Source organism: Podarcis muralis, chromosome 17 (genome assembly GCF_964188315.1).
Source record: "Podarcis muralis chromosome 17, rPodMur119.hap1.1, whole genome shotgun sequence".
Classification (NCBI taxonomy): domain Eukaryota; kingdom Metazoa; phylum Chordata; class Lepidosauria; order Squamata; family Lacertidae; genus Podarcis; species Podarcis muralis.
Window position 1 is genome coordinate 38,757,431 of NC_135671.1, and position 20,184 is coordinate 38,777,614.

At 49.1% G+C, this 20,184-nt stretch overlaps 1 protein-coding gene across 4 annotated transcripts in view; it reads left to right on the forward strand.

The window, feature by feature from the left end:
* FLNA (filamin A) overlaps window positions 1-19,826 on the forward strand; it is an 82,305-nt gene extending 62,479 nt beyond the window's left edge. For all 4 annotated transcript variants that reach the window (XM_077921119.1, XM_077921121.1, XM_077921120.1 and 1 more), the window contains 16 exons: window positions 1,387-1,477; window positions 2,417-2,557; window positions 2,681-2,809; window positions 3,189-3,362; window positions 3,501-3,662; window positions 3,797-4,000; window positions 5,620-5,772; window positions 6,536-6,658; window positions 8,170-8,436; window positions 9,999-10,136; window positions 12,426-12,541; window positions 13,273-13,405; window positions 16,956-17,132; window positions 17,230-17,448; window positions 17,843-18,031; window positions 18,906-19,826. In XM_077921119.1, coding sequence (XP_077777245.1) covers window positions 1,387-1,477; window positions 2,417-2,557; window positions 2,681-2,809; window positions 3,189-3,362; window positions 3,501-3,662; window positions 3,797-4,000; window positions 5,620-5,772; window positions 6,536-6,658; window positions 8,170-8,436; window positions 9,999-10,136; window positions 12,426-12,541; window positions 13,273-13,405; window positions 16,956-17,132; window positions 17,230-17,448; window positions 17,843-18,031; window positions 18,906-19,093 — 2,604 coding nt within the window. In that variant the 3' untranslated portion in view covers window positions 19,094-19,826. The remainder of the gene's footprint in view (window positions 1-1,386; window positions 1,478-2,416; window positions 2,558-2,680; window positions 2,810-3,188; window positions 3,363-3,500; window positions 3,663-3,796; window positions 4,001-5,619; window positions 5,773-6,535; window positions 6,659-8,169; window positions 8,437-9,998; window positions 10,137-12,425; window positions 12,542-13,272; window positions 13,406-16,955; window positions 17,133-17,229; window positions 17,449-17,842; window positions 18,032-18,905) is intronic.
* Window positions 19,827-20,184: the final 358 nt, after the last annotated feature.

The following is a 20,184-nucleotide window of genomic DNA, read 5'->3' on the forward strand; positions in this document are numbered from 1 at the left end:
AGAGACCCCCCAGAATGTGACCGGATCGGGGCTTTTCCCAGGGTGTCTTTGTCTTTGAGGTCACATCCCTTTCTCTCTTGATGCCGGGGAGGGGGGCCATCTGTGCTTTGTATGTCGTCCTTGTCAATACCTCCATTCTTTTTTTTGGGGGGGGGGGCTGCCAAGTCATATCTCAGGCAGGTTGTGTGATGTTAACCTTTCCAGGATGCAAAGAAGGATGCTTCTCTGTCCCCTGGGGGGGGGGCATGGCTAGCATTTGTCCTGGGCAGACATAACTGGGAGTCTTACTTGGCTTGCATCCTTGTAACTGCTGATAGACATGGCCTCCCAACTCCCATCAGCACCAGCTGGAACAGTCAGTACTTGGGGATGATGGGAGTTGTAGTCCAGCAATATCTGGAGGCTCACACAGGTTCCCCAACTGTGCTGCAACAGCTGGCTGCACATCAGTGGGATTCCACTCCAGTGAAACACAGCCACATTTGGGACAATCACTGCCAAACAAATGGGGGCAGTGCAGCATGGGTGGGTGTGTTGTAGAGTAGTAACTCCTTTCTGCGTTAGTGCCTTGCAGTGCTGACCTTTTCAGCCGATGATCATAAAACTGGCATTCAGTTTCTCTCCTGTGGATGAAATATTCAGCTACCAAATGACAGGGCCATGGGGGTGGGGACAGAATGAGCTGCACAGAAGCAACTGCCCTACTCTCCACTTGTTGTGCAACTCCCAGATACTACAGCAAATGCCACCCCATTGGGAATGCTTCCTGAAACAGCTCTAAAACCAAACCAAACTCCCTCAGCTTCTGTTTAAACCCACCATGAAATAGAAAGGGGGCAGGGGGAATAAATGTCATCTCTCCAGAAATGTGTTCTTGAACTAGGAACAAAACCAAAATCAAGTTCTGGCTCTTGCCAGCTTGAGTGTGTTGAGTCCCAGGACCTCTTTCTGCACTGAGCAGCTGTTGGAATGGCTCTCTTGGTATGTGAAATGACTGCTGAGCTCCACTTCAGAACCCAGCATTGTGCTCAGTTCAAGAATCTGACTCCAAAACTCTCCCAAGCCGATCTTTGCAATACAAACTTACCAAAGCAAACCTGAAATTTAAAAGCATTTAAAGGGAAGAAGGTCCACCAAATGCATTTTTATGCAACAGCTCAGGTGGCTTGCTGGCCAGCTTGGCTGTCTACATGCTCTTTCTCCCCCCCCCCGACTGTCTGGTACCTGGTGGCTTTTCAAGGTCTGTCTTTGTCTGCTCCATGTTCCATCGCTGTTTATGAACTCCTGCCATTTCTTCCCATCCCTCCTTGTCTTGTCTGGCTCTCGAAAAAGCAAAGACGATTCTCACTGCTGTATTGGGTTGGGGGGTGCCTCTGTCTTTTCCAGGCAACAGACCGTCCTGTCAATGGACTGGATGCCGGACTGCGGCCTTTTGACTTGGTCATTCCTTTTACCATCAAGAAAGGAGAGATCACAGGTAATGGGATGTGAGGGGGACGTGATCAAAGCGGTTTAGGACTCTGCCTTTTACAGAGGTCAGGGCAATAGTTTATAGCCAGGCTGTGTTTTGAGCAGTATGCTTGGAGCACAGAATGTAAATGGAGGCAGAACTCGGCTTCCTGATCTCTGTTCAGTTCCTAGTCCTTGTGGCTCTTAAGGTAGATTGTGAAGCATATGGCAGTGTCTGGCAAGATCAGAGGGCTGCCTGAATAACGGTTTATAGTGGCTGGGGTGGGGGCTTCCATGTCCTTTCTGTTTTTTGTTTTGCCTTCTCCATAACTAGCATAAGTAGAATAAGCTCTAGAAGGTTTTATGCAGATTCTGGTTCTCTTGATAAAGGATATGGGTGCAGAACGTTCGATGCAGAACACCAAACTTTCCTAGTTTGCTTCAGGACAGTCTGGAAATATAGCTGTAGCACTTGCTGTTACATGCATATATAAGGATTTGGATATAGATCTTAATCATGTCTCCATCCTTGGTAGCATATTTTTATCTCTAAGAGTCATGGAGCTGGAAGGGCCCCAAAGTCTAACCTCTTAGTCCAACCTATGCAGGTCTAACCATCTAGAAAGCTTATCTACTTCCTCACCTCAAATTAATAATCTGTTGATGGCGTAGCAAATAGAGCTTTGCCAAACCAGTTCAGTTTTTCAAACTCCTAGGATTGCAGCATATTAAATGTCTCTCCTTTCAACAGCTCTATGAAAGGTAGATGGAATTACAGCTTTACATGAATCCAGTGGCTTAGCTAAGCCCAGTGAATTGTGGACCAGTGATTTTAATCAAAGTCCCCTTAAAATGTCCTCTCTGGGGTCCTTGCAAAAAACAGATTCCTGGGTCCTTGCATTCCTACGCTGGTGAACAGAACCCACCAACTTAAAAGGGCTTTCTGTGGTTTCCTCCCTCCCCACAGGTGAGGTGCGCATGCCCTCTGGCAAGGTGGCAAAGCCAGACATCACAGACAACAAGGATGGCACAGTGACAGTGCGCTATGCCCCCACAGAGGCTGGCTTGCATGAGATGGACATCCGTTACGACAACATGCACATCCCAGGTAACACACACAAAAAGGTGTTTGGCTCTGAAATTACCAAGCTCACGTTGGTTGGAGCAACTAAATGTGCGCTAGTAGGTATCTAAAAGATGTTGACGCCATACCCTCCTCCCACCTCCATAGGTAGCCCACTGCAGTTCTACGTGGACTATGTCAACAGTGGCCACGTGACTGCTTATGGACCGGGACTCATCCATGGGGTAGTCAACAAGCCAGCAGTCTTCACCGTCAACACAAAAGATGCAGGAGAAGGTGAGTCTGCAAGGCCCACTTGGTGCTTGGAACTGCTCCTGCCCTCTGGTTTTCTGGCCATTTGGGCAAGGCTGTTGATGCTTCTGTTCTGTGTAAATGCACACAGCAGCTACCTGATCCCTCCATTCCTTGCTGCAGGGAAGCAGCAGCGAAAATAGGCTTAGGACTGTGTGCTCTTCTTCACAAATCTGTCATTGAGATGCCTAGCAAAACCAAATATGCAAACTTGTATAGTCACACACACACATTTTTTGGGGGGGTCTGCCTTGATTTTCATCACAGGAGCACACTGCCCTATTTTGGGGCTGGCTCAGTTACTGGGGCACTAGGGCTAATGGATCTTCCCGTGCTTGATGTTTGATGTTCTGCTTGTTTCCAGGCGGCCTCTCTCTGGCCATCGAAGGCCCCTCCAAGGCTGAGATTGGCTGCACTGATAACCAGGATGGCACTTGCACAGTGTCGTATCTTCCCGTTCTGCCTGGCGACTACAACATATTGGTGAAATACAATGACAAACACATCCCAGGAAGTCCCTTCACTGCTAAGATTACTGGTGAGATCTGGAGCCTGCCCACCTGGGCTAATTAAGGAAAGAAGGGAGCAGGTGGTACGCTCACACTGAAGGGGAAGGAGAAGGTAGGCTGCAGGCCCACCTTGACGGCACAATGCCTGCCTTTCTCTGCTTCTGCAGGAGATGACACGATGCGCATGTCCCATCTCAAAGTGGGCTCCTCTGCCGACATCCCCTTGAACATCACCGAGACGGACCTGAGCCAGCTGACGGCCACCGTGATCCCACCTTCTGGTCGTGAGGAGCCTTGTCTGCTCAAACACCTACGCAATGGGCATGTTGGTGAGTGACCGAGAAGACCTCCGCTTTTCTGGTTATGTCCCAAGCCGATTGGCAGAGCTCATGGGTAGAAGAAAAAATTATATAGGTATAACGATTCTCTTTTGTTTCTTCCTTTCCACCCCATCTTTCTGTAGGAATTTCTTTTGTCCCCAAAGAGATTGGAGAGCACATTGTGAACATCAAGAAGAATGGGCTGCACATCCCCAACAGCCCCATCACAGTGATGATCAGCCAGTCTGAAATTGGCGATGCCAGCCGCGTCAGGGTCTCTGGCCCAGGGCTCAGCGAGGGACGGACATTTGAACCTTCAGAGTTCATTATTGACACAAGAGATGCTGGTATGCAGGTTTATAATCCTTTGGTTCAAAGACAAGGGCTACTCGCCATGGTGGCTGGGCTGTCGGAGGGAGTTTGCCTCAAATGAGGGCCAGTTGCTGGGAGTGGCAGGTGGGGCGAGTGCAAGCAAGCTTCCTTTGGGCATCTGGTTGACCACTGTTGGAACAAAGTGTTGGGCTAAGGTGGGCCCTCTGGCCTGATCCATCAGGGCTCTTTAGTTCTTATTGCTCTTGGGGAGCAGTACACCAGAAACACAAATCACTAAGTCAATAAGATCCTTGGTTTGTTTTCATCTCTTCCACCCCACGGATCCAATCTGTTTCACTATGGTGATGCTGGCTATTTGTCCGCCAGCTGACAAGCCCCATCTTTGGCTAGCCTGATGTTCAGGAATAGACATAGGAAAGGTCGCATACTGGTATTCTACTGCTCCATGCGTACTAGTTACAACCCTATGTGCATAGGTGTTTAGAGAAGCCCTTCTTGAAAAGTGGACCATGTGACTTTTGCAGGATGTACTGTTATGTGAGCAAGGTAGGCTAAAGAGTAAGAAGCAGGGTGCAAAAAGAGGAGATTGCAAAAAGAATTCGGAATCCCTGGAGGAAGTGGGATCCCTGAAGTGCATCTCAGTGACGGAGCTCTCAAGTGCTTGAAGTCATAAGTCAATTCCTTTGTTTCTCCAAACACTGTACGATCATCTACCGTTCAGGATTTGAAAGAAACAAGGATGTGCAAAAGTCTGCATTTTGAGAAGCTGGCTTAGACAGAAAGCTCTATGACCCTTCTGGATCAGACCATATATTCCAGTATTCTGTGTCTAGTAGTTGTCAGAAAGATCAGGGAAAGACTCCCATGACTGCAAACTAGAAACTGAGGGGGAAGGTCCTCAAAGTATCTAAAACAGTGGTAGGAACCTGTGGTCCCCCAGATGTTCTTGTTGAACCAGCTCCTATCCTCCTTGGCCCATGGGGTGGAGAGGAGAACTGATCAGTGTTGTAGTTAACAGTATCTGAAAGTCATCAAGGCCCCCCATCTGGACTTTTAATACTTTGCCATCTCCTCATGGGTAACTGCAGTGGAGTAACACAAGCCGTAAAAGCAGACCAAATTGATTGCATATGCTTTTCACTCTTGCAACTGTTTCCAAAGCACAGTGTGTGTTCATATGTACGTGCCTGTATGCACACATATAGCTCATGGTAAAGGTAAAGGGACCCCTGACCATTAGGTCCAGTCGTGGCCGACTCTGGGGTTGGGGCGCTCATCTCGCTTTATTTGCTGAGGGAGCCGGCATGCAGCTTCCGGGTCATGTGACCAGCATGACTAAGCTGCTTCTGGCAAACCAGAGCAGCGCACAGAAACACCGTTTACCTTCCCGCCAGAGCGGTACCTATTTATCTACTTGCACTTTGACATGCTTTTGAACTGCTAGGTGGGCAGGAGCAGGGACCGAGCAATGGGAGCTCACCCCATCATGGGGATTCAAACCGCCGACCTTCTTATCGGCAAGTCCTAGGCTCTGTGGTTTAACCCACAGCGCCACCTGCGTCCCCTATAGCTCATGGTGATGATGTCCAAACATATAACAAAGCCCTGTTACTACAAACTGCCTCTCTCTTAGGTTATGGTGGGCTGAGCTTATCCATTGAAGGCCCCAGTAAGGTCGACATCAATACTGAGGACCTAGAGGATGGTACTTGCAAAGTCACATATTGTCCAACAGAGCCTGGCAACTACATCATCAACATCAAGTTTGCAGACCAGCATGTTCCAGGTTCGGGTAGTCTCCTCTTTGGTGGGTTGTTGCATGGGGCGAGGGGAGCAAAGGTGCGTTCAGGAAGTGCTGGTGGGACCCTAGAACATGTCTCCAATTGAAGATGGGACAAAGGTGTCCGTAATACTTGGGTTGCTGGAACAGATTGCAAGTTACCTTCCAGTGCTTGCTTCTGGTTGAACTATGGATACAAAGCATTGCAGGAGTTGAAAGCAGGGGGTTCATCACTTGTAAAACAAATATCTGCTCCAATGTATATGCAGCCTACACACTGCATGATCAGCAGCATTGCTTGGTGCAGCTTTTTGCTGTTCAGGGTTGCAGATAAAGGGCAGTCCAATGCTCCTCTGCATCCTCCCCAGCAGCAGACCGAGGCAAAGAGGCCTAGCTTACTTCCTGACTTGGTGTGGCTTTTTTATTTTTTATGTAGGCCTTGTATGGAGAACATTCAGTCCTTAGCTTTCCAGTTAGTGATAAGTCTAAAACGTGTGACAAAATGATTGCATAGTTTTCTTAATGAGATTTAATGCCAGATGAGAGGTGATGGCTACACTGGAGGATGTTGAGGGTGTGTCTGTGTGTTGTGACATTCAAAAGCTTACACAGGGAAGTTGATGCTTTCTTGGGCTCCTGCCCCGAAACCTACCCCCACTCAAATCCATGATCTCCTCTCCCTGAAAGGGCCAATTGGAGCATGGGGCTGAGCCAGTAAGTCCCTCTCCCTCTGGCTTACTTTCTCTCCCCCTCCATCTCTCTGGTGCAGGGAGTCCATTTTCTGTGAAGGTGACAGGAGAAGGACGAATGAAGCAGATGATCACGCGCCGCCGCAAAGCCCCCTCGGTTGCCAACATTGGCAGCCAGTGCGACCTCAGTTTGAAAATCCCAGGTGAGTGGCTTAAGGATAGGCTTTGTGGTTTGGGGCGCTGCCTAAAACAAGCCCAGCAGTGGAGAGCTATTGCGCAAAACGAGCTATTAAGTACCCCTCCCACATGGTTAAAGGTCAGGATTACTCCAATCCCACCCTTGAACTTGGCACAGAGAAGTTTGGAAGGCGCATGGACAGTGCCCAGCGAAATTTTGGAACCCAGAGTATGTGTTCAAATCTCGATAAGCCTTGTTTTCCAGCTCAGAATGATACAGTGCAAAACCAAAGCATATTCAGCCCAGCTGACTTGTAGTTCCCCCAGTTGGCACAGAGGCTGTTAGAATGGGAAAAGTGCTGAAGTGTAGGACAGGCATGGCCATCTGGGAGTCCTTCCAAACCATAGCCAAGTTGGTGGAACACTTTGGTTTAAGACACAGGTTGGTAACTGGGAGCCACATACAGCTCTTGACCTCATGTTATGTAGCCCTCAATGCCTCCTAAAGTTTTCCCGTTCTCTCACCCAGCACAATTGCTTTCTTTTCATTTCTCCTGTTGTTGCTTTCCCTTTAATATGTAGGGTTTCAGAATTTTATTCGAGTTTTTTGGTGTATATGTGCTTGCTTTTTCCCTGGTTGTAAGGCTCAGAAGTAAAACTGTGGCTAGACTGTTGTGTTTGCAAGTGGAGTGAAAACTGCTTCTATCTGAATATAAATCAGCAGTTTAGGGCATTGTGTCCAAACCCCTAATGTCAGCAGAACTACTCGGAAACAATGAGGGTAATTTCATGCATGTTTTGAAAAGGGGAAAAGGACCACTGCAAATCTGCCTCCTTGAGGGGGGATCTCTTTGGGAAGGCCGCATTCCTCAATGCACCACCACCATGTGCATGTTCTGTAACTGGTGCTGGCTACCAGGACAGGCCTCACACTGTGTTAGAATTCAGATTGCCTGTGGAAGAAGTGTGACATTTGTACAGTGAAATACTTCTGCTTGCCAGTGGTCTCTGCTTCTGCCAAGGCTATTGTGGACGGGATCCTGTCCTGGCCTAAGTCTAGAATAGGCATCCCCAACCTGCGGCCCTCCAAATGTTTCGGCCTATAACTCCCATGATCCCTACCTAACAGGACCAGTGGTCAGGGATGATGGGAATGGTAGTCCAAAACATCTGGAGGGCCAAAGGTTGGGGGTGACTGATCTAGAACAATAGGGGTGCAGTATCACTTGCCTTGTATTTACAAGGGTTGTTTTGTTTTTAGAAGAAATATTGGATCTGGAGAAGATTATTAAGATCTGACTATTCAGACAAGGAGCAGCATTAAGTTACCTTGAGAATGGGGTAGGGAGACAAGGGGTTAAGTGGTGAACTGGACTAAGATCCAGCTGCTCTGAATGCCCTGTGGGCCACCCCTGCCATAGAATGCGTGTGGGTCTTGATGGTCTTAGCACAGTGGTGTTGGCTGATGGTAGGGAAGGAGCGAAGCTGCGGTCGCATGTTTCTACAGCTGTTTTATTTGCTGCCCCTTCTCCCACAGAAATCAACATCAGGGACATGACGGCTCAGGTCACCAGCCCTTCAGGCAAGTCCCACGATGCAGAGATCTTGGAGGCAGAAAACAACACTTACTGCATCCGCTTTGTGCCCACTGAGACGGGCATCCACTCAGTCAGCGTCAAGTACAAAGGGCAGCATGTGCCCGGAAGCCCCTTCCAGTTCACCGTGGGCCCTCTTGGCGAGGGTGGTGCACACAAGGTCCGGGCAGGTGGCCCTGGACTGGAGAGAGCTGAAGCTGGCGTGCCAGGTAGGACTGTGGCCTTGGACGGGGGACGGAGGTGGGGAGGGGACAGGATAGGCAAAAGGGTGTAACTTGGGAGTTGTGGGAGGGAGGGGTGTGAGATGCTAGCACTTAAGCTGGTACAACCTGGGCCTGAAAAAGTCTTTTGATGCAGTGATGGGGGCTGAGGCAGGCCAGCCTCCATTGTCAGACATGACTGCAGGGGTGCCTTGGAACCCTGGAATCTCAGAATGGTAGAGCTGGAAGGGACTCCGAGGGTCATTTAGTCCAACCTCCTGCAATGCAGGAATCTCAGCGAAGCATCCATGGCAGATGGTCATCCAACCTCTGCTTAAACACTTCCAGTGAAGGAGAGTCCACCACCTCCCAAGGGAGCCCATTCAACTCTCCAATGGCTCTGTCAGAAGCTTCTTCTGAATGTTTAGTTAGAATCTCCTTTCTTGTAACTTGAAGCTACCAAAAACAAGTTTGCTCCCTCTTCCATGTGACAGCCCTCTAGATACTGGTAGAGGGCTTTCCTATCTCCTCTCACTCTCCTCTTATCCAGGCTAAACACACCCAACTCCCTCAACTGTTGCTCATAAGTCCTAGTTTCCAGACCCTTGATCATCCTTCAGATGTTGTTGGGACCCACAACTCTCATCAGCCCGAGACAGCAAAAAATGGTAGTCAGGGATGATCGGAGCTGTAGTCCATAGAACCATAGGTTAGGCACTGTTTAATGATAAGGAAATGATGGGGAAATGTGCCCAATGTCATCTTCCGCCCACCAGGCCACATTGTCCTTCCATCTCCCTTCAGTTTTCAGCTCCCATATCCTGTCCCCTGGGCGTGTTCTGTAAAACTCAAGTGTACCTGGATGATGATTATACCAGTCTTGCTATCAGAATCCCCCTGGGCCTTGTGGCTAAGGGCAAATCCACAGCATACCTTTAAAGCACATCACTTCCCCAAAGAATCTTGGGCCCTGTCATTTGTTATGGGTACTGTGACTTATAGTCCTGTGAGTGGGAAACTGTGGTTCCCAGGCTTCTTTGGGAAGGTGCTTTAGATGTATGGTGCAGTTCTGCCCTAAGTTGGGAGTAGCCAACATGATGCCCTCAAAGATGCTGTTGGACTACAGGTCCCATCACCACTGACAAGGCTATGCTGTCTAGGGCTGATGGGAGATGTAGTCCAGCAACACCCGCAGAGCACCATGTTGGCTGTTTTTGGTTTAAGTGTTGTATCAGAAGAAGCATCCCAAAACACAAGGGTCAGGATCCACACCACCGGCAAAGGTGTCTCACTAGAGCACCCTTCCCCATCTGGGTGCCCTCCAGACATTTTGGACTAAAGCCCCCTGCCAGTTTGGCCAATGGTTGGGGTTGATGGATCTGAAATCTTTGGAGGACACCAGGTTGGGGAAGGCTATGCAGTGGTTACTGGAACAAACTCTGCAAAGGATGTTTTGGAAATTAGTAAGAGAAAGGCTTTTTGTCTCAAGCTTAGTGCGAAGGTGGGACTTGCATTAGCAAAAGAGGACGATGGAGCGCCTCCTAATAAGACTTGTTTGCCTTCTTCCCCAGCTGAGTTTAGCATCTGGACGCGGGAGGCTGGGGCTGGTGGCCTCTCCATTGCTGTGGAGGGCCCCAGTAAGGCAGAGATTGCTTTTGAAGACCGGAAAGATGGTTCATGTGGTGTTTCCTACATTGTGCAAGAACCTGGTAAGTGGTCATGGGTGCTGCATGGAGAAGACGGCTGCATGGGCTGAGGGTTTTTAACAGGAGATTTAAAGAAGGGAGGGCAGGGATGCAGAGGGGAAGGGGGGGTTCTGTGTGCCTGAGAGGGTGAGGCGGGGCAGTTTTGCCAGCTGCAGCAGATGCATGAGGATTAGGGAATATTTAGTGAGAGATCAAAATGTTGGGCTCTGCCATCTCCTTAACCCCTAACCCCAAGATGAGGGATGTGTGGACTGAAAACAGCCTTTATCAGCACTACAGGGTGAAGGACTAGGCCCTCTCCGCCAAAAGAGGGGACGTTTGGTGTCAGTGCAAAACGGCCTTTTCTGGGGCAGGTCCCTGGTTCTGGAATCCCCTCCCCAGGGAGGCTAGACTGGCCCCGTCCTTGATGGTTTCCAGGGGGAAGTGGCCCCCGTTTTTATTACATCCGACATTTAATTCGATGTTGAAGGGTTTAACTCTCTTTTCTTCTTGGTTCTCAATATTGTGTTTCAATTCTATCACTGAGTGGGGTAGCCAACTTGGTGCTCTCCAGATGTTGCTGGACCACAGCTCCCATCATCCCTGACCTTTGGCTATGCTCCCTAGGGCTGATGGGAGTTGTAGTCCGGCAGCTTCTGGAGAACCCCCGCCGCCACCTCCATCATGGCTATCCTCACTCTTGGCGTTTGCACTGGTTTTCATACTTTTCCCCCTTGTAAACCAAGCTTGTGGAATGGCCCTTGTTTCAGCCGAATGGTGGTATACAAACGTGGTGTTAAATGGCTGTAGATAGCTCCCAATTTAACTGAATCTGAGGGGGGTGGGGTGAAGGTAGCCCTGTCAAGGTAGTGGAGAATGCAAGAGCCAAGAAGGGCAGCCTTACACATCACTGTGGAGAGGTGATCTAAAAACAATCCATCTAGGTTTTCAATGGCCCGGTCAAAGGCCTGGAGATTGCAAGGCTTCAGGCTATTTCTAGGCAGAGGGATAGGAGCCAGAAGACACAGGTATTAGAGAGAAAGAGAATATGGCTGGTGTAAGGCTCAGTGGAGGGAGATCCCTGCTGCTCTTTGCTCCACAGGTTGTATATCTGCCTTAAGCAATAATAAAGTAAGGATCATGTTCCAACATCCGACTCAAAGAATCATATGTTGAGCACAAGGCAGATGGAAGTTGTATGTTGCAACTCGGAAACCGAGGTCTGTTCCAACGGGTGGCTGCTGGAGAAGCTCCAGAGGCAGGCCTCTCTCTCTCTCGCCAGAGCTTGTTCTAGCTCCTTCTCTTGGGAACGGCTCCCATAAGCCACTCAGGGAATCTGCAGGCAGCCAACTTCTGGAATCCAACAGGCATCGTGTTGCCAACTACCTGGAATGGATCCAGTGCTCTAAAGAGCTTTCTGTTTGCTAATGAGGCTGGCAGATCTTTGGAAGCGGCCATCTGGAACGCAAGCTGGGTAATTGGCTGCCCCACAGTTTGCAAGTAGGGGAGGGAATCTCAGCCAGATCTCAAATGCTTTTTATTGAAGGGCGGGGAGGGGAGGGCTGCTTTCAACAGAAGATTATATTTGGGAGATGCATTATTATAACCTCCATCCTTATCAAACACAATGTATTAATTAAGGATTGGGGCTTGAAGTCTAAAAGACCATAGTCTTTTGGAAGAACTTCTACTTGCTAGAGGTGTGAATTTTGAAGTCTACTGAAAACTTTTAAGATACAGAAATCAGCACTCAAAATGTTTTTGGAGCATCTCTCACTCCCATTTTTGGCAGTTCAGTTGTTGAAATATGTAATTTCAAGCAAACTGCTAAATATGAAATACAACTTCATGCTGTGATTCTGATATTACCCAAATAGTAAATATGTGGTAATTGTTCCATATGGGGACCCATCTGCACGTCAAACTGATAATTTGATAAAAGAGAAAATGCAATAATTACAAACATCATTAAATTAAAAAGTCGTTCAATTAAAATTGGCAGTGGCAACATCTAATATTTCTTTTTACACATTCTATTAACCAAATGCAGACTGAATAATAATAAAAAAGAAATCTTCAGAGTGTTTCCTTAAAAATCATCAGTGATGGAGCCGTATGTATTTGCAAAGATGTGCATGGCCACTGCTGAAAAGCCCCAAATACCTGCCAGCCTGATGCAGAGCAAGGCTTCAGGTGCTGCTCTCATGCTCAGGCAGGTTAAAATCAAACCAGAAAAAACTCCCCATGCCTGGATTTCCAGTCATCCTTTTGGATAAGCATCCTTAATTCCTCTTCCTCCCTCTTTGCTTGCAGGAGACTACGAGGTTTCTGTGAAGTTCAATGACGAGCACATCCCAGACAGCCCCTTTGTGGTACCTGCCACCTCCACCTCCGATGATGCCCGTCGGCTCACTGTTTCTAGTCTTCAGGTGAGGCACTGGGAGAAACCGCCCATTTGCTCCCCCTGCTGGCTGGATTGAGTTGGCACTGTTGCTCTCCTGGGCTGGCTGTTCCTTGATGCAAGAGACTTGGATCCTGAAAGTGGGGCGGGAGAAGACGCAGATTGGGGCGAGGGTGTGCTCCCAATCTGTACTGATCTGGGGGTGTGGTGTGGCTGAGGTTTTTGCCAAGATAAGGTGATTAAACAACTTAGGACAAGATGGGTGCAGGGGTTGGACCCTTGTGCTCCCTTCCAACCCCACAATTTTATGATTCTGTGGGTGCTTTGTGCCAGCCTTGGGACAGCCACTGTGTCAGCCCTGCTGGCCATACAGGGATCTGCTCTGGGGTTTTTCTCGTGTCTCGTTTAAAGGCTGCTAACAGTCCCCTGCTCCTTTTGGCTGCTGGGGCTTAAAGATGGAGAGCTTCCCTGGCCCATGCCTCTGCCAATCTTGCTGCCATCCTTTTGAAAACTGCCAGCCTCCCTCTTTCAGGGTACTAGCCTAACAAATCCTCCCCTGTTGCTGCTTGCCTGCCTGCCTCTTGCACTGCGGCCCAGTTTCCTGGGGCAGCTCTCCCTCTCTAAGCCACCTGGCTCTCAGGTAAGTGACCTTCCGCCTTGTCCTCAAGGGGAGGGGAGGGGTGGGGTTTGTGGTAGTCGAAGCTTGATGCCATTGCCCGCTCTGTCCTTTCTGCTGCCTAACATGCTGTGTGCTTCCAGGAGTCAGGGTTAAAGGTGAACCAGCCAGCCTCGTTTGCCGTCAGCTTGAACGGGGCCAAAGGTGTGATTGATGCCAAGGTGCACAGCCCTTCGGGGGCCCTAGAAGAGTGCCATGTCACAGAAATTGACGAAGGTAAGGAGGGCCTGGCAGAGCAGGGTCAGGCTTGCTGTACAGTGGATGACCCACCCCCTTCCCTCCTGAAGGGTCCGTTTCTCTTCTGACAGTGGAATGGACTCCCTCGGGAAGTGGTGGGTTCTCCTTCCTTGGAGATTTTTAAGCAGAGGTTGGGTAGCCGCCTGCCAGGGATGCTTTGGTTGAGATTCCTGCATTGCAGGGGGTTGGACGAGACTAGATCACCCTTGGGATCCCTTCCAAATCTACAGTTCTATGATTCCTTTCTAAAATGAACTCCTAGCAACTGTAGTGGGGGAGGGCAGGCATCTGATGGTGTAGAGCAGGTGTGGGAAACTTGTGGCCCCTCCAAGTGGTGGGGCCATTTCCCATCCGCTCCAGCAAGTTTGGATTGTAATTCCAAAATAATTGAGGCCCAAAACAGGTTCCTTGGGCTTGAGACTTTTCTGTGTGTGGTTGGCCTCTTTCCCGTTGAGGTGATATAAGGTCTAAGCAGATTCAATGGGTTTGTTAAAGAATGATCTGCTTAGACCTTGTGAACCTCCCTGAGATCTTTTGTTAAAGGGGGGTGGTATGTAAGTCTAATACATAAATAAAATAAATGCTTTGCAGTCAGAGGCAGAGTCATTTTTTAATTGTGTTGGAAGATGGGTCATTCACATCCAGTTTTAAAAGCAACTGCTACAAAAACTCAAGGCGAAAGGGAAACGGCAGTGGTGGCTTGGGTCATGGCCTGAAAGAACACTCAGGATCTTTGTTTAGCTTTTTAAAAAAATATAAAAATAAAAGCCTTTTCCATGGCAAAGGCTGAACTCCACAAGAGCCCCCGGCAGATCTTGTTTTCCCTCTGATGGAAGATGCTCCCAGAGATAGATGCTGGTCTAAAACCGAACAAGACTTTATAAGTCAGCACCTTGAGCAAGATTGAGCAAACCTCCAAGTAGTTTGTAGCAGAATGACCCATCCCCATAGCATATTCTGCAGTTCTGTCAAGGCATGGGCAATGGAGTTCTACTGTAGCTGGAGTTCCCAGATGGCATTTGTCAGGTCCATATAAAGAAGTGGAGCCTGTGCCCCCCAGATGTTGGACTACAACTCCCATCATCCGTGAGCGCTGGCTAGGGCTGTTGCGGGTGGAGGCCCACAGGCTCCCACCATAAGGGCATTACTGTAAGAAGTCAGGTTGCCAAGCCTGTGCGTGATGATGGTGGCCAGGAGTCTTATACGATGGCTGCATCCCTTGAGGAAAGGCACTGCAGGGTCCAGCCTCAGTCTACATCAAAGAGCAAGAAGGCCAACCAAACTGCAAACGTAGACTTACAAGGAGCCTGGCTCTGTCCAGAATTAGTAAATTCTCCTCCTCAAAGTTGGGAGTGGCAGTAATCAACAATGCAAACTGAATCCAGGACACACACACACACACACACACACACACACACACACACACACGTATTCAGCTTCCATTCTGTAACAGCAATTGCGTAAAAATCTCAGTGGTTGTTTCTGGGACTGAGTGATGTTGAGCTGGGAGGTGCTGGCATCCTCCTTACTCTGCCCCCTCCCAACTTCAAACTGCTTTTCTCGGGTTCTCAGCTAAATTTTTCTCAGAGTTGACCCATTGAAATTGTTTTGACCCTGCCTTTTAAAAACATGGGTGTATTTTAGATTTTTCTGTTTTGTTTTATGCTGATTTTTGTGTGAATGTTGTGATTGATGTGATAAGCCACTTTGAGTTGCTTTTGTAAAAACAGTAACTAATAATTGGTGATTCAAAGTGACTTATCACTCCATTAGGTTCCTTGATTTCAGTAGGCATACTCTGAGTACAAATTACTTGACTACTACGCCGTACAACTAAGAATAGGTGTGGTAACCGAAAAAAAGGCTGTCTGGAGGTGGGGTTGATCCCAGTTCCCAGTTGCTGATTCAGTTGGCAATGCAGAAGAGGAAATGGGAGGGGCAGAAACATGCCCAGGGCCAACAAAAAGACAAATTTTAAGCGCCCAGTCGCTTCCTGCTGGCTTGAGGACTCTCCCAACACGGTTCTCTTCATGGAATTGTGAGTGGAAGTGGGCAGGGTGTGTCTTAAGCTGTGCAGGACAGAGCCACCCGCCTAGAGTGCCCATTTTGCCCAGTTACTTTACTTAGGAGGCCACAGCCCTGTTGCTGCAAAGTTCAGAGCTTGTGCAGTTCTCTGTGCAGGCTGCTGTGTCAAAATGCTGCTGAGTCTGCACAGCTGGTTTCCTGTAGTGGCATCTGCTGTGTTGGTGGTGGCGATGATGGCATGCGAGTGCCCATGGGCAGCTTCCTGCCACCTGCCTTGTGAGCCATCATGCCAGCCCACAATCTCCTGCCTGGTGTGACTCCACACTTTGAGGCAAGGCTGCAGACTTTTGAATAAGTTGCAAAAATTAGGCCAAGCTCTATTGTGGTTCAAGATAGATAGATGTGCAGCTCATCTATGAAATTGTGAAGGGGGGTCCATAATATTCAGTTCCCCAAATCTGCACCTATTTAGGGTGCTCAGTAAGATTCAGGGGCAGATCAGGGCTGTTTCTGTAGAGCAGAGCTTTCCAAGCTGTGTGTTGCATGAACTCTCCCTGCACTCCTTCCAGGGTGGAAAGGGGTTAGTTTAATCTCTGGTTTGCTAGTAAAACTGAATTCCTGTGTTGTGAAATGATGCATGTCTAAAAAGTGTGTACCAGCATGAAATGTTTGGAAAGCTCTGCTGTAACAGCATACAAAGTAAGACTGGCAAGGTGTTTCATTTGCAAATAAAAGCAAGGCGGTATAAACTGCAAAATTGTGCTTTGTTATGTAACCTGTAGCTGCAGATGTGTGTTTAGAGTAAGAAACAGGGTACCTTTGGGAGCTTTAAAAACTATTCGTAACCGTCACACTTGTGTGTATCATACCCCTATCTGGATCAGGACCCATGTGCTTATTTTTACTAGAGAAGGAAGCAGACACAGAACTACAGGCTACATGTGAGGAGCTTGGCCTTGGGAATATTCTCTTCTAGAGAAAAGGGCAGGTGAGGGGAGTGGAAATGCTCCCCATAGCCACTTCCCCTTTGCTCCTCCCAGCCAAGCTCCTTTGGGTTTTGGCATGCCCACTGGCAAATGCCTTTTGCTCTAAACCAAGTTCCACTTCAAGTGTGCTTTTTTAAAACCAGAGCTTACCCCAACAGGTCTCTGTCTGGCTTTTAGCCCTTGATCTTCAGCAGGCCGATGATGAGGGATGATGGGAGAGGTAGTCCAACAACATCTGGAGGGCCCCAGGTTTATTGAGCTACAATTAGCCTGTGTCATTCATGCTGGCTGAATTTGCTGGATATATTTTACTATATAAGGGTCATCTCCAAGATCTTTGGGTAAAGGTCCATGTAACTAAATGTCCACTTCCTTGGGCTTCCCTTCTGGGATCTGTTCTGTGGTACATGCGCGTGCGCACACACGCACACACAGACACGATTTCTCACGGAGCCAATGACAACTGCTGGCAGGCCGCTTACACCTGCCTGTTTTTCCTCCTCTCACCTTTCCCACAGACAAATACGCTGTGCGTTTCATCCCCCGTGAGAATGGCATCTACTCTGTTGACGTCAAGTTCAACGGCAGCCACATTCCTGGCAGTCCCTTCAAGATCCGTGTTGGGGAGCTGGGCCAAGCTGGGGACCCAGGGATGGTGTCTGCCTACGGCCCTGGCTTAGAAGGTGGCATGACAGGTAATAAGAGAGCCTAGAGGAAGGGAGGGGTGGAGGGATGAGAGGCTGCCCAGAGCCTTGAAGAGAAGCTGCCGCCTCTTGCTCTTCTCCCCTGCAGGAAGCCCTGCTGAGTTCATAGTCAACACCACAAATGCTGGGCCTGGGGCACTGGCCGTCACCATCGATGGCCCCTCTAAGGTGAAGATGGACTGCCAAGAGTGCCCAGAGGGCTACAAGGTCATCTACACACCCATGGCACCTGGCAGCTACCTCATCTCCATTAAATATGGTGGCCCATACCACATTGCTGGCAGTCCCTTCAAGGCCAAAATCACAGGTAAGAGCCTGGGCTGGGGGGCAGAGAGAAGCTTGGCTTAGGCAAGAAGGTGTCCCATTTTTTAAGGGCTTTGCTATCACTCCAGACTATGGACCATATCTGAGGACACACAAGTAACATTGTAACCATGTTGTAGCAGAGACTGCAACCTTAACATAGATCGGCCTACCCCAATTGCCCTCCAGAAGCTGGGTGACAACTCCCACCAACCCTGCCAACTGGCCATGTTGGCAGAGGCTGATGGGAGTTGGAGTGCAACGGCATCTGGAGGGCACCAGGATGATGAAGGCCAATTTTGATGGTAATTTGGGGAAGGGGAGGCAAAGAGGGTGTTGCCCAGATACAGCCTTACGCTCCTCGCACCTGTGTAATCGTCCTTCCTTTTCCTTGGCAGGGGCCCGTCTCGTCCCCAGCCACAGCCTCCACGAGACTTCCTCGGTCTTCATGGATGGAGTGGCCAAACATGATGGAGCAGCCCCCAAGTTTGCCTCTGATGCCAGCAAGGTGGTTGCCAAGGGCCTGGGCCTCAACAAGGGCTTTGTGGGGCAGAAGAACTCTTTCACTGTCGATTGCAGCAAAGCAGGTGAGTGTAGATTTGTTGGGGCAGGTGGGGGTGGGAAGAAAGGCACCCAACTGCAAGGTTTTGGTCACTGCGGTTAGAAGCTTTGGAAAGCTAATTTGGGCACTGACCAGGTGATGGTCTGGGTGGGTTTGCTTATGGGGTCAGATGAATGTTTCAAATTGAAATGTATGGTTGGCCCCATCCTAGCTGAGGAGCTGGATGTGGGAAATGATGGGTGGACAAGTCATATAATTTGGAAGTGTATTTTAAAACAAAACACCACCATAAATAGCAATTATAATTCAAGCTACCTAGCCTAGCCCAAATAAGAAGTTTGCATAGTAGCTCCTAAAAGAGATTGGGATTCAGGATCTTCTTCAATGGTGGCCTTTGAGAGACACCCCAGGGTGCTGAGAGGCAAAGCCTGAGGTGCCAGAACCTGAGGCCCAAAGTTGGCAACTCTAGTGAGGGCATTGATTGGCAACCTATGCAGGGGGTGGGGGGAAGGATGGCGACTGGAGAGTTTATAAGAGGGTCTGAAGGAGAACAAAGGAACAAAAAAAAGGAAGCTGTTTGCTGACTTGCATGTTTGGACCAGTTTCCCCCAATACTGGTGCCCTCCAGCTGCTTTTGACAGCAATCTCATCAGCCCCAGTCAGCAGTAAATCACCTGCAGGGCTCAAGATTGGGGAAGGCTGGTCTAGAAATGGAAGGAGAGAAGAGTGGGGAGGGATAATCAAGTTAGTGAGACATTTGGAGCGAAACACCTTTTTGCCTCCCTTGTATACTTAAATATATTAGGTCTTTCAACAGGATTAGCTCTTCCCGACCTAAATATCACAGCATGCCTCACTTTTGACTGGACCCCCACTCCTGCCCCTTGCTCTTTCCGCAGGGAACAACATGCTGCTGGTGGGGGTGCATGGCCCCAAGACCCCCTGCGAGGAGATTGTGGTGAAGCACCTGGGCAACCGGCTCTACAACGTCACCTACCTGCTCAAGGACAGAGGGGATTATGTGCTGGTGGTGAAGTGGGGAGAGGAGCACATCCCCGGCAGCCCCTTCCATGTCTCCGTGCCTTAATCCTCCCCCCCCACCCCCCACCCCGATTATAACACTGCCCCTCTTGAGCCCTCTTTATAATGCCACTACCCCAACTCGCCCACCTGAGACGCTGCCTCTTAAACTTCCTTGGCAGGCTTTGTGCCGGTGTGGGTGGGGAAAGGGAGCAAGTCGCCCTTGGGATGGGGGGGGCGGATTCCTGTGGATCTGTTTACATGCAGCACTAACTCTTTTCAACCAGTTTTGTCAGTGATCTCCCCCCTTCCCCACCCTTTTTTGGAGGGGAGGAGTGTTGAGGGGCAGGTTTGATTTTGCTTTTCTTGCCAAAGCACTGGCTTCGTGCCCATGGACTGAATTTTGTGCCTCCCTCCCTGAGTTTGCCAGGAAGGCGTCCTTCCTGCCTCAAAAACAGGCACCTGGTACCACATACCTGTATCGGTGCCATCCACTGCTTGAGAGAACGAAACAAAGCAAAAACCACTGCACCCGATGGAACTGCAGGCGGCCTGTCCCTTTTCTCTCTAGATTTTCACTTTCCCTTCTTCGGCTTGAGATGGAAGCTCCGTTGATACACAGATAAGTGGCGGGAGCTGCTGTTGTGCCTCTCCTTGCTTTGCCAGTTTATAACCAAAAATCTTGTTTTAATCCTTCCAAGTCTTAAGTCGTTGTTTGTTGTTGTTATTGTTGTTGTGCACAACTGCCGGTCTCCTTTCTTTTGAGGAGGGAAGGGAATAAAAGTTCTGCTTCAAATGGCTTGTGGTTGTCCTGGTCAATTCTGTTAACTTGGTCCCTTTGCAAAGGCGGACTCAGCTGTTCGTTTGTTGGGCTGTGTTGATTTCCACTTGGAGCCAGTGTATTTAGAAGTAGAAGACACATGGAGATCCTGTCCACGCTGTCCTGATAATGGACTCCTGCACACCTGGGCCTCTGTCCTCTGGTCAAATAAACAAACATACATAACGGAAAGGCGGTGGTCCCTGGCTAGTTTCTCACAGAACAAGCGAGACCTTGTTTGTACAGTTCTACAAAGGCTGGAAACTTTTCTAAACCTAAAGCTGGGAATCTGAATTAATGGTTAATTCAGGGGGAACATCTGTATCTCTCTCCCTAAT